The 17,509-nt window shown below is 42.0% G+C and overlaps 1 protein-coding gene across 1 annotated transcript in view; it reads right to left on the reverse strand.

Moving 5' to 3' along the window:
• The window catches only part of LOC119646851, a 34,111-nt gene extending 18,639 nt beyond the window's left edge, over window positions 1-15,472 (reverse strand). The window contains exons 1-8 of the mRNA XM_038047472.1: window positions 15,109-15,472; window positions 14,825-15,051; window positions 14,695-14,773; window positions 10,419-10,615; window positions 5,873-5,954; window positions 5,654-5,815; window positions 5,369-5,595; window positions 5,242-5,311 (exon numbers count right to left, since the gene is read on the reverse strand). Of these exons, the coding sequence (XP_037903400.1) occupies window positions 5,242-5,311; window positions 5,369-5,595; window positions 5,654-5,815; window positions 5,873-5,954; window positions 10,419-10,615; window positions 14,695-14,773; window positions 14,825-15,051; window positions 15,109-15,234 (1,170 nt within the window). The 5' untranslated portion in view covers window positions 15,235-15,472. The remainder of the gene's footprint in view (window positions 1-5,241; window positions 5,312-5,368; window positions 5,596-5,653; window positions 5,816-5,872; window positions 5,955-10,418; window positions 10,616-14,694; window positions 14,774-14,824; window positions 15,052-15,108) is intronic.
• Between the last annotated feature and the right edge of the window lie 2,037 nt (window positions 15,473-17,509).

Genomic DNA, 17,509 nt, shown 5'->3' on the forward strand with positions numbered 1-17,509 from the left:
AAATAACGATTTGCGCATTTTCTCATATAATGTGCACTCCCTATACAGACCGAATGCTGCTGAGCATGTAGTCGATACCCTGTCCCAATATAAGGCTGATGCGTTAGACAGGGACCGGTTTCATGGAGAAGAGCTACTACACCATATATTATAGCGGCCATTCAGTAGACCATTTGCCCGGAGTAGGTTTCCTAGTCACGCAACAAATAAAACCTACTATTATCGGTTTTGAAAACATAAGCGAAAGTCTAGCTCTCTACGTTTCTGAGGCTAATTTAAAAATACAAGTCTCATTAACGTCCACGCCCCTACAAAGGAGACTGAAGAGTCGGAAAAGGATACCTTCTATGAGGCAGTTGAACGGATCCTCGAAGCCTGCCCCAGTATGATATCAAAATCATACATGGAGATTTAAATGGCCAAGTAGGAAGGGAGGCTCCCATAGTTTACATAAAAACACAAATGATAACGGACTGCGGATCAGTTAGCAGTATCTGAGGAAATGGTTGTTGGAAGTAGCTGATTTGCGCGGAAGCGGTCCACAAATATATATAGGTTTCTCGAGACGAGACCTCTTTCAACCAAATTGAACCCGTATTGATTGAACGCCGTCAGAACATATGAGGGGATCATTATCTCGTTGGCATAGTGCGCCGGGCTCGAATTACAACACCGCCTAATACCCCCTCTGACAATCAGATGAGAGTGAATACTGAAGCCATCCATAACAAAGCCCACCATAATACCAATAAGGGGGAAATGGGTACCGTAATAACCACAGCTAACAGATGTCCTGAAGATGAAGCATCAGACCAAACAACAACAAAAAGGGGCATCTTCCATATTTATGGCCTCCATATACCAGACAAGAGTGGGAACTAGAAAGGCTGAATATTCTAAAAATCTGAGGAAGAAGAGACATTTACTGAGGATGTGATCCATCGCGGATTTTCCCACTGAATCGTCTCCATTACCGCAAGACGCCGTTCATTTCTTTTTTTATTGTCAGCCAGCACTCGGAACCATAGAGAACGACAGGACAGGTGACATCGCGGTAAATTTTAGATTTGAGACGTTTGTTGATACATCGATCACAAAGAACACCAGTTGTGGAACGTGACTTCATCCATATTACTTTAATGCGTGAATCCATTTCATAACACAGTTCTCCATTGGCTGATAGCATTGACCCGAGATATTTAGTTTCTTCAGTTCTGGACAGGTTATTGAAGCTGCTAGCACTGAGCAATTTAAATATCTCCAGTCATTGCTGTCAGCAAATGGAGAACTGCGTTATACTTCTCACATAGGGAAACACAAAAACTTTTATTCCTGAAGCGTCAAGGTTCCGGTTTCCCGACTTGTTTAATTTTTGCATTTTCAACTTCGCACGAAATCTTTTTTCTATTTCAGGTTTTGGTACCTTCGGTTCTGTAGAATTGAATTACACTTTCATAATCACATGAGAAACTAAAATATCAAAAAGATCCCTAACATTGCCGAGTCTAGTTAGTGCAGACAGACGCTGCGGTGGGGCTGCACTTTTTGACGATAGTCTTTTGGCCACTTCTCAATCCACTAAATCATTGTAAAGGACGCGTTATAGATTAAGTAAGTATTAAGTATAATCTTTATAATTTCTAGCAATTAAATTATTTGGAATAAATATGGATAAGGCAAATGGTATCCATTCGGCGGTAATATTTATTAAGCTTGCAATTACCGATATTTCATGAACCACTTGTTCCCTTGATCAGAGCTACAAATCTCTCTTGTTTGATTAGCTTTTCCATTGATTGCTAGAATTGCAAGGATATCGATGTGACATTTGACATCAAGCGCTGATCATTACGTCGAGATCCTCAGTCGAACTTGGGGCATGTCTGTTTTTATCTTTTTATCTTTTATCTCTCTCATTTGCTTATATTCACTACACTATTTCGCCCTTTTTAAGGTTTTGTGTGAAACAAAACCTTATTAGAATCGAGACGGTGTCTGTCTGTCCGTCTGTCCGTCTGTCTGTCTGTCTGTCTGTCTGTCTGTCTGTCTGTCTGTCACACCCGATTTATTCGGAAACGGCTAGACCGATTGTCATGAAAATTGGTGAGAGTATGTAATCTGGTGATCCCTTTACATGCAATAAGTGGCGCCATCTTGTGTTAAGTTTAAGGGGGCTCCCCGTACATGTGAAAGGAGAGTGCAAATTTTTTTTCCACAGAATGTAGCCATGTAGGGTATCAAATGAAAGGTCTCAATTAGTACTTTTCGAATCTGGTTCAATATTTGATATTAGATGAAACATAGGGGAGTGAGGGTTCAAAATATGACCCACAAAAAGTGTAACAGGTCTCGTTCTCAGAACCTATCCAACCGAAAAATCTGAAAAAAATCACAGTGGTGCATCTCTACGAAATCTAGGCCTCGAAATATATTCGGTTCCGATATCTGCACAAATAAAGTTAATAATGGTATATTTCCACATTTTAGAAATTTACCCGGCACCCCCCTTATGTTCATCTCAGAAGTACAAAATTTGGCATGTGTGTAACGAAGAATATAATGCATAGTTTGGTCAGGTTTGAATAAAATCCAACTATTATTAACAAAGTTATAGGGGGTGAAACTTTACAATTTTTTGTGAATTTCGTGCACTCTACAACCCGCGTGACGTCATCATCACATATCAATTCGTCAATACCACAACGAAATGAATTCTTCTGAATTGGGTCGCAGACAATTATTTTGTTTTAGTTTTTTAGTTATTTGTCAACCAGACATGTGTGTATGTAGGTATATAATATATGCGTGCTAATGAACTTTGCGGGTAGTGCCTAATTCAGTTAGATATAAGACGTAAATCGAAAATATGGGTACGATAAATTTAGATACGTGCATATATGTGTACAGTGGGTAATAGGCAGTTTGTTTGTTTAGGGTGAGCGTGATATCTATGGCTCTAATATGTACGTATGTCTCGTAGTTTGGAAAAATATGAAGGATTATGTTGGATTTGTAACTATATACGGACAGAAAAATGTGCGTCTCTTACATAAGATGAACACAAAACCTTTATACCCGAAGCGCGAGCTTCCGGTATTCCGACTTGTTTCTATTTATTATGATTGTGATCTCTCTGCAACTGAACCAGTTCATAGGAAGTTTACTCAGTTCCTTTTATCATTATCGTCTCATTTTAAGTAATTTGGCAGCTCTTTGAGTATTTTTTGTTGAAGCGGCTTAAACTTTGTAACGTCGTAGCAGAAAAATCTGCATTTTCCCAGATACAATACCATGAACCAGTGACAGCGCTGTGGTTGATGTCTGAGAGCGTCAGCGTCTCAATCCCACTACTCTGGGTTCAAATCCCGGTTGTCATGGGTGTCTATGTTCGCCTCGTGTTTGTCCCTGTGCTGTGGCTTATCACTTGTATAGCATTAAGTATGGTGATAATGAAACTGAAGCACAGTTTAACTGCGTAGATGATCTATATCCCAGAAGAGAAGCAGAAAACATTAAACCGGGTTTCCTAAGAACTGCGGAAATAACAGATGTAATATATGCTACATCAAACAACCCATCTCTGTATCTTTTTTTGGGATATGAGGGATTCTAAGTCCACACCTACTTAATGTTGGACCGGACCATATAGGGAGCAACTTACTCTTACTTTTTTGGTCCACGGACTCCTCATTTTGGGCATAGCATCCATGTATTCAAAAAGTGGAAAGAAAGATGACTAACGGTTTGGTCCAGGGTAGATGGAGGTCATCAGATGCTGATTCACCTCTGCCCTGGACGAACCCATATTCCAAGCAAAAAAATTAGTTTTAGCCTGGCTTACGTTTAAAATACTGACGGTTTTAAATAGGATATAATTTTCACCCTTTTCGTATTAGCGATTTTTTTACAAATGATTCGTATGCACCCTATAATTTATGTCTTTTTGAACTCAAAACACTTACCGCTTCCGGGTTTGCTTAACACGTGCTACGAACCCGTTTCACAATCTCTGGTAAAATAATTTTTCTCTTCGTAACTTTCAAAATTGGTTGAGAAGCTTTAGAGGAACCATTTCCATCTAAACTGTGCGCAAAATATCCTGGAGCTTATCCGCTCCCTCTGTTGGCGGCCAAATTGTTGCCTTCTGAGCACCATATGCCTTATTGACACCGACAATAAATACCTTTTGCAAATTTTGCAACTTCAACTACTCTTCTCTTCACTTTAGCAGTTACCTTCTTGAGGCCCTTGCACTAGAAGGGAATCCTCAGCTTTTGAACATGCATTACTGCACCTCGTTCAGAAACGTTCTTACTTTAATGCGGAGAATTGTTATGGAGGTTTGCTCTTGACAGGTCTCCTCACTTCCGGCAGTCCTGTGTTCAAGGAGAGAACAATTGCCTTGGAGAGAATTTTTTTCTTGTTATATTTAGCCTTCCTTGGCTTGACCTTAGCTCAACTGTCACGATTTTTCCAATCAGAGATCGGCTCGTTAGCCAGCATTAGCACTTCGAACACTATTTGCGCCCCACCGAGGTAGGTAGCCAACAGAACTGTTTTGTTACTTTTTGGGCCCTTGCACTCTTTTATTTATCCGTTGGTCTACGTTATCACCAGCGATGGCTGCGTACTTTCGAGGGAATCGTTTTAGCGTTTTCTCACTATCTTTTGTCTTCTTCCCTCACCTTATTGCGTAGCAGCCTAGTGGCTCTTACTATATCGCGAATGATTTGTTGTGTGTTGTGCTTGTCAGATAGTAGAATAATGTGAGCTCTAAGGAAAATGAAAGTTAGCCCCTTAACTAAGCAGCCAAAAGTGGCATTAGAATCATACAATAGCCGAGTTCTCTCCTACCGGAGCATTATGTTCTAGGGATACTTTTGAACGAATGTCTACGTGCCTCCTTCCAAACAGTGAAGTGTCAAATGAACACGTATCCTTACCGACCTCTATTGTCCAGATACACATATATCATCTAATTATTCACACGTACTTCTCTCGATGTAAGCAGCCTGGATCAGGACGAATGGAAGGATATTCACACTATTACAACCCCATAATTGTTTTATAGGTGATTGAAAATTCATGTAGAAAAATATGTTTACGCTATTCGATTTATGAAAGGGTATATTATCTTTATAGTGACAAAATCATGAATATAAAATACAGTATGTTTTATTGTATTATTGAGTAGTAATTATGCCTCTCGAACTCCCACATCTAAAATCTTGGACGTGGTACGTTATCTTTGAACTGACCGCTATAATTGCCTGGTGGATCATAATTGGCAACTACCCAGGTTGAAGAGCCCCTATTTCCAATTGTCAATAAGATATTCGCTTTCTCTTATATCTTCAAAATCCATTACCTCCTTGCAATTGCAACTCCCAGCCTCCTCGAGGACTTCCATACCACCTGAGTAAAGTGTCCCGTTTTCTCGGAAAATCCTGGATGGTCAAAATCGTAGAATTTTATTTCATTATACCAGTTGTCCACAACATCCTCGCCAGTCACATTTGACCCTGAAGCCCAGTACAAGTTCTCACCGAATTGGTTATTTGGCCGATGTCGAAATTCATTGTGATCAGCGAGGTACTGTGTTGAAGCAATGTATATGTGTCAAAATGTAATTTAATTGAAAGCGTTATCCTACTTGAGCCCATTCACCAGCAAAACGACAGAGTCCGTAATTCAGTTGAAGGGGTGGACATCCATGTCGGGCTCGCAATCTATTATGTTCTGCCAAACACTCGTTTTCGAAGAATAGCTCTGGTATTTGTGGTTCACTGATAGCTATGGCTTTTGCTTGACTTAACTGCATTTAAATAAGGACTAATTTATTTTGGGGTATTCCAAAGTCTTATCAACCTACTTGAAGCATAGGTGGTTCACTAAAGGCTATCGCTCGTGCACTTTCAAAGTTTTCTTGATCGGAACATTTTGAGGATAAGCAGCTGAAAAGTGAATAAGTTTATTATGAAGTCATAAACCTTGAACGTAGCCTGAGTTCCCAAAGTAGAGGATTTCGAACTTGCAAGATAGTGAAAAGTAAAAATAATTTAGCCATAATTAAGAGGACAAGTCCGCTTTTAGGATGTTTCTTTATATTAGAAAAAGGTTGTGGTGTTTTCCTATCCTATGTGCCTATGCCATATAGTCGTCCACCATCAAAAAAGAAGGATTTTCACTATTGCAAAAAGGAGAACCTCCAAAGAAAAAATGTTTAATGGAATTCAAACACTTCACTATCGACAATGCCTTAAAAATTTCAAATTATTTACGAAAACCGTTTACACTACACTTCTCACCCCATTATTGATGGAAAAATTTTAGCAGAAAGTATTTGTGTTATAAGCAGGACTGGACAACTTCATTAGCTGAAACTAAGACGGCGATTAATACTTGCGAACTTCAAGAAAGTTGAATGCCTAACATTCTTGAAAAGAATCTTTTTACTAATCATTGGGAAGGAAATTCCGGTTGCATATTGAATCACTATGGTGTTCACGCAAAGGAAATGCAATTTGATATTGTTAGATTAATCAGTTCCGCTTTCCAAGAAAATTTTTCTTTTTTGGTTTCGTTAGCATATGTGTATAATATAACATGCATTAAAGTTGATACTACTATAGTTTTTCTAAAAAAGCTTTCCGGAACGCATTAGGGCCCCAGTATATAGAATACCCACAGTTGAGTTCCACAATCGCAACCTGTGTGAACTAAGAAAGGGTTCCCTCCTTGCAGTCATTTGTAAGTCAAGAAAAACCTCATCGCCGCCGAATCGAAATGGACTCCACAGGTACTAGGCGAGTGAACAGCCGTCAGACCAGCCAAGTAGACAAGTGAACCCCCGCCCAAGGAGCGAAATGCATCAGTCGATGGTGAAGTGCTCCCGAAAGTACAAAGTGCCTAGGGAAAATGAAGTCTTTGGACGAACGTCAACTCTTACTCACGTGCCTGGTAGGCACCGGGCGGAGACGATTCGCCAAAAAATACTCCGGACTAGGATTTTCGGGAGGAAGATGAAATTAAGTAGTTTCTAAAATCTATTTCGAAAAGTAAAAAAAAGACATGCAATGTCTTTTTTGATGCAAGAGACAGTCCAGCACTCCTTTCCTTCACTCTTTCCAGCCCTCGTTTGTTTCTCTAGTGTGTGGGTTGTTTCGCTTCGCCAAAGGATGTCCACATACAGAATGGAAGCAGGGCTCCCAATGACTGTCGTGGCAGTCCGGGTGTCACTGTTTTGACGTAGAACCGGACAGCATTTTTCCGTCAACTCAAGGCACAAGGCACACACCGCGAAAATCTATGAGGTTCACGCGCGACAAGTGGTTGGTGTTATGTTGCGGAACACGACAAACCAGGTAGCTCAACTGCAGCAGACGTTTCAAAATTGGCAGAGACAATCGACGCTTTGCATTCGACGAGTAGGACTAGATCATGGCTTAGATCCGTCGCCCAAAAAAAGTGATCCAATATTAGGACATCAGGACCTTCGACAAGCTCCGAAACATGTTGGTATCGCCGTAGGTTTGCCAAAAAGGTCATGAAAACATGAAATTTCTCAAAAAACATCGGCGCCGTCTATTCGAAATGCAGCACTATGTTGCCTCACAATTTTATACCCCTTGAACCATCGCCTCTACCTGATCGATACAATCGCAGAAGTTTCAGTTCCTTCCGCATCTCGGAATCACAAATCAACACAGCAAACCCTAAAACTCGCGAACAAAAATTACTCGTCGCTCTGCACGTATGGCTTCAGGCAGGGAGGCGTACCACTATCGATTACCAGTTGATCTGCACGACAGATCCCTCATTGACTCCACAACCATCCTGAGGTCATCAGGAAGAATCTTCATCTGCACGCCCAGCACTCTTTCTATCCTTGTTGAAAACGTGGCCGACCCACGTATTCGCGGACTTCTTCAAAAATACCGTAACATTACTACTGAACATAGTCTCTGAGACCGTTAACCACATGACCACTGCTGACTCCACTATATTTTCTGCGTTGTACTGCGTTGCGTCCATTACCACCAGTTCACATGCTCCCTTAACCCAATTGCGAATGGAGTCCTTGCGGTGATTATGGCGGTCTAAATGCATAGACCGATACCCCATGCCGCACAAACCTTTCACAGATTCATCCACTCTGCATTGCGAAATCTTCACTTTTGTAGATGTCCTGGTCGCGTCTTACGGTGAGTCTAAGCATCTAGAGCAACTCGAATGCATTTTTCAACGTTTTCTTCAGGCTAGTCTGGTATTCGACGTTGGAACCGTAGGTGAGACTTCTCGGCCACCTGATTATCCTTGAAGGCGTCCGAATGGACCCAGTTAAAGTGCAAGCAATTTCAAGCTCCCCGTCTCCGAAAATAGTAAAGGAACTGGGAAAGTTCTTGGGATTTCCGCTTGATTGCGTGGCCCCAGAGGCTGTCCAACCGTGTGAGAAGCCAAGCAATAGCTGGTTAAAACTTCACTTCTAGCATTTCCTCAGCTTGATGCACCCCTAGTCGAATTCGTTGATGCCTCGGACAGGCCGCTCACAGTGTTCACGGCCTATAAGCCACTCACTTTTGGTTTGAAAAAGAAGCTCATAAAGCATATCATCATCAACTTCAGCACAAGAGCTGGAAGCTACTTCTCTTCGAGCGGAGAGATGGCGGAAGGATAAATGGTGACACCCATTTGAGAGCATCGAGCCACATGGAAAACAGTGTAAGTTTCTTCAGCAACTTGAAAGATTTTAAAAAGGCAGATGGATCAGAGATCATGGTGACTGGAATTGGAGATGCCTACCTGTCGTGTATTACGAAAAAATTTCGTAAGATTGACGGACGAATGACAGGATTCCAAGTGGGTTTCAAAGGTAATGAATGCCAGGTTCTCCGAAAGAGCGGAATTAAACAACGACGATAATCTAAACAGGATAAAACTAAATGGCACCAATGAGAGCGTACGATTAGCGGGAGAAGTATTGTGCATTTACTAGTGGCATCAACGATGGGGACATCGAAATTTCGCTGCAAACAAGAAAGTGCTCCGCTCAAAGCAGAGAACAGGAATAAGCAACTCACGATACACGGAGCGACCAACTTATGAGAACTGAATTAGGGGAATATACCCTCCTCCCCTACGCTAACATATGAAAGTAGATACTTTCTGACATTCATCCTTTAACCTGTAACCGATACAATTGAAGATTATTCTACTCACGTCACTAAGCTCCATTTCTAGGACTTGTTTCGTTGAAAGCTTAGGAGAAGTTTTTAATAAGTGGGAATCAACCTGTAGTACATTGCTTAGTGCGAAACCCCCACACGGACGTTCTGCTAATGTATCTTGTATCCTCCCTGCGTAGTAATACTGTGGAGAAGCGCACTGGAGACGTTGAACATTTGCTTTCTTTGTATAAGTCAAAGACCATAATTGTTCGTCACTTTCCATATCAAAATGAGATTCTACTGTTCCCTGATATGGTTGAAATTCATTCTCCTATAATGACTGTCATTGAGCGCATTCAAACTCTTTTGGTTCAGTTCGAAAACCATCTTTCTTGCAATTCTTGTATCTTACCCCGGGTGGGGTTTACCAAGCTTGCGGTTGATATCTTTTGCTTTCTTTGTAAGGTCGGGTATCATCAATGCCCGGGTGGGGTTTACCTAGCTTGCGGTTGTTATCCTTTGCCTTCTTTGTACGGCCAGGTATCCAACATCCGATATGCTCCATCCTGCTCAGTTAGGTGTTGGTGTTGGCAAGCTAAGGCCAACTGGCAGAACTTACCGCTGAAATTGCCTGGTGAAAGGAGAAGCCCGTGAGGGAAACCTTGATTGATAAACCTTAGTTTCCATTCCATATCCTCTTCTTTTCCGTATGTTATGGGAAGGACCACTTTCATTGAGATCTCTGAGCTGATTTGATCAGCAACTACCATACCGATTCCAGTCCCGGCGGAAAACAGGAAGGTTGGTCCCAGTGCGGAGCATACTGATGCGTTGCCCACCCTTGATGTGTTGTTCTTATCCGTTCCTTCTGCATAAAGCTCCGCTTTCTTACATTGATTTGCCTAGATATTTCCAGATCTGGTTGTGCAGCAACACCGATTTCCTCATCCCCAAGGGGTTTTATCTTCTTCGGCAGTGGTTTATTCTGCCTTCGGCTGGGGTCGTCTTATGTTTACGACGTCTGGTCCGCATCAAAGGAGTAAGGAAGTTATTGGAATGGTTAGTTGTCTGTGGGCGGGATTTTAGTAGATATCAATATCTATGATACCTTCTCATCTTTGTTCATTACTTTAACGTTCAAGAAGAGGAAGTGACGATCTATTTCCATCACGAGGCTCCCGAAGTTGTCTTGCAAAATCTCTCCCTGTGCAGTCACAACGTAAGTGGTAGAATTAAGCTTAACGACTTAACCTTTGCAGGAATAGGACACCCAGTTGTTCCAGAGTTAAGTTTCGCCAGCCCGGAACGAGTGAACCACGGCCATGGAAGCAGAATCCAGGGCCTAGTACGGAACTTGGCCAGTGCCCAAGCAGAGTAGCCCCTGGACGAAGTCGTCTAGGACATCGCCGAAACAGCTGGTCTGTCGAGCCGGATCGGAAACTACGATCCTACGTAAGTTTTTCATAATCAATTCATTAGAATTTAGATTTAATAAAGACTTTTGAATGCAAATTTAATTCTATTGAAACGGTGCAATATTAAACAAACGTAGTTCAGTATCAATTTCTGCTAGATGTGTCACTATTTCAGCGTCCATGGAACCACAACTCTTGAGCTACAAATTTCCGGGGACACATGCTCCTGCATTCACAATCTGCAGGGTTATGGCTTGACCTAACGTGGTGGATATCTCTGGCTGACAGATACTTGTGGATAGCGGCTACTCGTCGCTGAACAAATTTGTTGTCAATATCCTTCCGACTCCGAATCCAGTAGAGGGCCACCTGGGAATCCGTATACGCCATGAACTTTACTAGACTAGTCCCTAGGCTTCTACACGCGTCTCTGACCAATTCCGTTAAAAGTACTACATGCTTGGGAACTTATCCTCGCTCTTGTGTTTAAAGGCGTGACGCGCCCTCTGGCTGCGATCAAGCGCACGATTTTGCGTCGTAACTATTACCGGATGCATCGCTGAAGCCTGCTGGCTGCATTTCTTCATCCTTGTCCACTCGAACGTGGAATCCGGAATTCATTCACTTATTCTAGAGACGAAAACCCCTTTTCTAGTTGCCTTCTGGACGATAATGTCACCCCAGCCGTAACCTTCCTGCGATAGTCATTGAATTTCTATTCGCAGCTTCCGGACAACCGGACACAGCCAACCAATAGGATCGAAAATAGAAGCGTCGCCCACTTCGTTAACAGAAGTTTCCCTTTTTCTAGGGTTTCTGTAATTTGAGCTTGAGCTTCTTTTATACTGGACGCCCCGTACAACAGATCATCCATATAAAACGCGTTCTTGATGATCCAATTGACCTCCTCATCAGGAGCATTGTCGTATGCTATCTGGTGAAATATTCGAATTGCTTTTCAGGGTGCACAGTCTAACCCGTAGGTCACCGTTTTCAAGTAAAACTCTTTTATCGGTTTCTCAGGCTTTGCCCGCCAGGGAATCCTAAGCCTGATTTGATCCTCCGGTCTCAAAAGTGTCTGCCGAAACATCTTAGTAATATCGCTAGAGTATACGAGTACATACGCAAACCTGCGTATTCTAGTGAATGTCGAAAATATGATTTTGCAACTTTGGACCGGGATGGATCGTTTCGTTAAGGCATACGCCATTGGATGTCGGACTGGAAACATTGAAGACATCCCACGATTCCGTCGAAGTGGCCTCCTGGCGAACCACGCTTAAATACGGGATATAATATACCTACCCGCTAGTGTCCGCCTGACGACCCTTCGAAATGTCAGCCATGTGGTCCAAATTCAAATATTCTCTCATAAATTCATCCGATTTGCGCTCGTGGTCTTTGTTTTTTAACTACCTTTTCTCTTGACCGGGATAGTGCTGCACGGCCTTGTGGCAGGAATTTCCTAGCTTAATATTATCTTGCCGCCACGGGGTTGGTACCACGTACCGGACATCATTATTTCGGTAATGACCCTTTACGAATAAATCCTCACAAATCTCGGCATCTATGCGATTAGAGTCATCTCTACTTAGGGGCATATCCCAAAACGCCCTTAAGTCCTGTTCCTATTCCTTGATAGTGACATGCGCTGTGGCTACCCGTTTGACTACCAGCGTTTTAGTGCTGACCTTGGAAGCATCATCCAATTTAATGGTGAGACACACAACTGCTGATATTTTCCACTCTGACACACCACCTACCCCCGAAATTTCGATGTTAGCCTTTTTTCTTTTTTAACCGAAGTTTCTGTACTCTGATTCTGATCTTTGATCTTTGGTTATGTAGCTGCTCTGACTGCCTTGATCGATCAAACCCCGAACTGGAACGGCATGTCCTTCCTTTTCTATTAAGGCCCGACGATTCGGTTTTGGAAATCAAAGTTTTGGAACTGGAATTTGAGCATTTGACCTAAAGTACACTATTGCAACCTCAGTAAACCTCACGCGTCATCTCGACATAATGTCGCAACAGTTGGAGACGCTTCGTAGGATCTGTGAGTGACAGATGGTGGAGGAAGTCCAAGAACATTGTAACTAGGTGAAACTTGCAAACGAACTGCAACTCGCTGATGTTAGTCAGCAGTTGGCGGCTTCCTACAAGGTCAACCGAATTAGGCGGGCCTTTGGGGTAGTCCCCATTATATCAAGTAGTTTATTGAAAACAGATGCCAAGTATACCCCAGGTAGTCAGTCTCGAACTTGACCCAGAAATGCCGCTGAAGTTCCTGGATCGGAAGACATTTTTTGGTTTTCCGGAAGACTTTCCTTTAGACCTTCCCCAGCCGGAGCCAACAATAGAATTCTTTGTATGATGAAATGTGCAGTGGTCAGTACCTGCAGATCATGATTATTATCAGCCAGTGGATACAATGGCTGGCTGTTTAATATTACCACCCATGTGCAGACGGCAGTTTGAACATTTTCATATGGTTGATTGGAAATTGAAGGTATCAGTTTTCTATAGTTTTAGGCTCCCCACTGCTGCCTCCAACAGCCCTCCGAAGTGGCTGCCCTTGGGGAGTTGTGATGCGATCTGACACTGAGCAAACCTCTCCTCGCATTTACTGGTCACCTTTCCCCAGGCTTCCCTCAGCACTTTGGAGGCCCCTATTAAGTTTGTGCCGTTGTCAGTCTTGCCGGATTACGAACCTTTGAAACGCAGCCAAGAATGTAGTTGTGGTAAGATCCGCACAGAGCTCTAAGTATATCGCTTTAGTAGCCATACATACGAAGACGTGGTCCGTAAATTTGATGCCTTTTTTGAAATGGTCGGCGCAGTTCCGTTCCCACATTCTCGAAAACAGCGGATGACCTGATTCGCTCTAGAGGGAGATCTGCCATTTTCGGGATTATGGTAGCTCCTCGCATTCGAACGCAATAAACGCATCCTCTAATCAACTTCTTCACTCTCTTCTGCAACTCTGGAATACAATGTCTTTCTCGAATAATAATCATTGTGAGTCCTGTCCTATGATGTTGGTGAAACTTATGAACCGGAGAATTATAGGGTCTTTCTGCTCAAACGGGATGAACTAATCTTCAGGCCGAAGCAGTTTTCCTTTCAGGTAGCATAGCGCTCGATTATTTCCTTCCTTTTGTTTGTGTTTATGGATTATTAGTAGGCACTGGGTCCTCGAAATGTTGACATCGTTGACATACTTGCAATGATGCCTTCGCATTCTTTGATTGACTCTTCAACCTCATTTATTGGCTCTGGTAGAGGGTCTTTCTTCAATGGATGTTTCTGTTGTTCAGCTGATCCATGACTACTGGATCTTTCTCTTCCATGATAGGAATCGCACTTTCCATATCTTCATTTATGTAGTAAACTGGTTTCTCCTTGAGGTTCTTACCGATGCAAGTTTCTATATTTATTGATTGCATTCTGTTATTATTCCCCTTTCTGGCTGACTGCCCCTTAGGAACGAAGTGCATGGCATCACTTCGATAAATTTTGCCGTGCGGAAATATGCCTCTAAAATCCAGGCCTCGGCTAGAACTGATTGCTCATGGTCGGATCCGAAGTCGATGGTTTTTTCATACTTGAAGGTACATATCCTCATCCCTTATACTCATATTTAAAGACTTTTGGGTACTCTTAGTTTATTAGCGAAGTACTGCAGGCAACTCCATCACGTCAAGTTGATGTCCAAGGAGAATAACCCCGGCATCGGCACTTAATATTCAAGGTACAAAAATATCTGAACTAACGGATCTCTTCAATATTATCAAACAATGAAACATATTAAAAATGTTGGCATTTGATATAGAATAAATCAGAATATTTCTGTCACTGTAAATCAACCAACTTCGTCGTATTTATCAAAGTGAACCAACCCCTAAAACTAAAAAATCAAACAGCACAATTTTATTTCCCTAGATGGTGTATTTTATTCTACGTAAATGGTCCGGGGTCTGAAATCTACTAATTTCAGCTTATTGGATTCCTTCCAAGAGACCAGCGATCCTTTCATTTACGGGAACAATCATTTCATATGCATCCCGTTTTGAGGTAAAAATTGGAAATATCAATGTTGGTCAACTGCTTGCTGGTAGGACATTATCACTGAATTTTCCTTTGAAATTTCCAGGCGGATCATAGTTGCAAACTACAAACGTTACTTTACCACTGAAAGGTAGAGATTCTAGAGCAATAGCGCAGGGGTCAATTAAGTTATACCTTCTGGCACGTCCTACGCCTAATTTGGTAGTATTTTTCCAAACAAGCTGAGTGAAGTGACCGGTATTTGGGGAGAATAGAGCCTTTTTGAAATTATAGTCCTTAATTTCCTTATACCAGGCCTGAACTGGTATGGTCCCATCAACATCTTTACCCGAAGCCATATAAATGTTTTCACCATAGTTGTGACCCTCCCGATGCTCCATGGTATTTTTTTGAAGTAACACCTGAAAGGGATTACAGACTATCATTAGGTTTAGGTTCACTTAAGGTTCAAATTCTACTTTGGCCCATTCTTCTGCAAAATCGCTAAGATTTCGATCTAGGACTAAAGGAGGTGCCCCGTGTATTGCCCTGATTCGGTTGTGCTCGGCGAGGCATTCTTCTTCGAATTGCGTGGGACTTTCCATTATTCGGGAAACTTGTATAAGGGTTGAACCAAGCGGATTATTCAGGTGGTGCTGGTATAGCTACGTTTCAGGACTACAGGCTCATGCTTAAATTTCAAAGGATAATTTGAAAAATCTGATACTGGGAATGCAATTTTACTTAAATATGTAGTTTTGCTGGGAGATCTGCCGAATTTAAAAGAAATTTTGAAATATTATACATGACAACGTCAGCTTTATCAAGCCAACTAAGATTTGCTTACATCATTTTGTCGAGAACTTGTCGAATTCAGTAAAATAACAAAAGTAATCAATACTGAGTAAAATGAGACGTCCAATCTCAGGAGAACAATTTTTTTCTCATGCGCAAATGCTATGGTCCACTTTGACGAATTTTTATGACGGATCCTGAATCTAGGCTTCCTTTGTTACTCAAAATATCAAAAGAGGGTGGAGCTACCTCAAATTCGGTTCCTTAGTAAAAAAGCCAACGAAGAATCAGTTGCATTATGAAAGAGGGTTATCACTTCCTAGAATGGCAACGATTCAATGGTCGCCCAACCAATGCAATTACAAGGACCCATTTGTAGTAAAAAGGATGCCACATTAACCAAGCCTTCGCGCCGTCGTTCACGGTTTACTGAAATGTACTCCTGCTCCTTTCAGGTCATATGCTCTTGAGCAACCCACTCGGCCGCCATTCCGGCTAGCTTCCATCGCAGGGCGTAGCCAACAAGAGGAGCAGATCGCAGCCTTGAAATTGGTGAAAATCACTCCTTTCTGGAAAAGGAACTCCTGGAGTTTCGCAGTGGTGTTTGACTAAATGGAGGCATCTTCAATGTTGGTGGGAAATACATCATAACCAAACTGGATAAAGAATTTAAACTGGCCCTTTTCCATTAAATTGTTTGCCCCTCAACTGACAACATGTATCAAGAACGGATAGACATCCACCTGCGGTGAATCAAAGTAAAAAAAGTTCTGCAGACTAATGCAAAGTCTACAATCTTTCCACCATAGACCAAAAAGATAGCGGAAGAGTAAGCCGACAATATTTCACGTCTACTTTTCATACAAAAACTGCCTGAATACATTCGCTGAATTTTAGACACCAGTCTCGTCAGTGACTAATCTTTCAACATTAGGGATATAAACCGACAAAATCGAAGTTCATTGAGATATTTTTGCACCCCATAGACCGTAAATCAATGCATGAGGTCCTTACGGTCACTGGTTTGACAATATCAGCTTTGCAAAGATGCTGAATATGAGGAAACTGAAATCTCACCAGTAATCAATACTCAATACTGTACAGAAACTTTCGTTCTTTTCGCTCGCTCTTTGGGATAATTGACGTAGTCATACCTATCGTCGTAGGGGACATGGGTGCAAAAGAAGATTGCTCCTTGAACGGAGGTACCGTCAGCTGATAGATCCTACAACCATACTCACAACCAAAGGAAAGCTAGCGAAATCCACTATCAGCGATATATCTACGATAAATTCAAACTCCTTTGATGCTACTCGCTCCAAAGGCCAACAGTATCCTAAGCCGACATGATATATAGTTGCTATCAACCAAGCGCATCGCCATGCTATCAATGCCAATTCCTAGCAATCTGCCTCAGTTCACCCCATGATTTTCCGAGCAGTTTTCCCCCATTATTCTACTTCACTTGTTATAGCGGACTCCATCGTATAGCATAAGCCACAATGAAATTGTTGTCGTTTCTCAATGGGTGACCAATCCACTGCCACTACCTCCTTGTTATCCATACGTCGTGGGTATCTGGTCCATACCAACAAACTTCTTCATTTGTTGTTGTATCGGGTTAGAATATGCGGATGAAACCACATTGCCGTAAATTGATGACACATTGAGACATGTACCCCTCTAATGAAGCAGTTTCAATTTGATGTCGGTAGTCAGAAAGTTGCATTTCCAGATTTTGGACAAAATAGTGGAGACAGATTTAGCGACGTTAATGCTTCCAGCGCCATTAAGTTCAGCTGTACCCTTTTTCATAAGCAGCGCTTCCTATATGTCCAAAGCCCCCGATGTTCCGCCGATTAATGCAGATAGAAAGAGTGCGATGAACCGTCAGATTGACACATTTGGTTTTATCGGTACATATTTATCTTCAGTTCAACTTTAGTTGCCTCTTTTATCAAATCCAAAGTGATTTGTCGAAATCAATAACTCCTTGAGAGAGCAGGCAGATGTCATCAATGTAGTCAATGGATTTGAGGAAGACAACTTTGTCGAGGGAGACGACATTGTCCGTTGAACCCCTAC

Source organism: Hermetia illucens, chromosome 1 (genome assembly GCF_905115235.1).
Source record: "Hermetia illucens chromosome 1, iHerIll2.2.curated.20191125, whole genome shotgun sequence".
NCBI classification, from domain to species: Eukaryota; Metazoa; Arthropoda; class Insecta; order Diptera; family Stratiomyidae; genus Hermetia; species Hermetia illucens.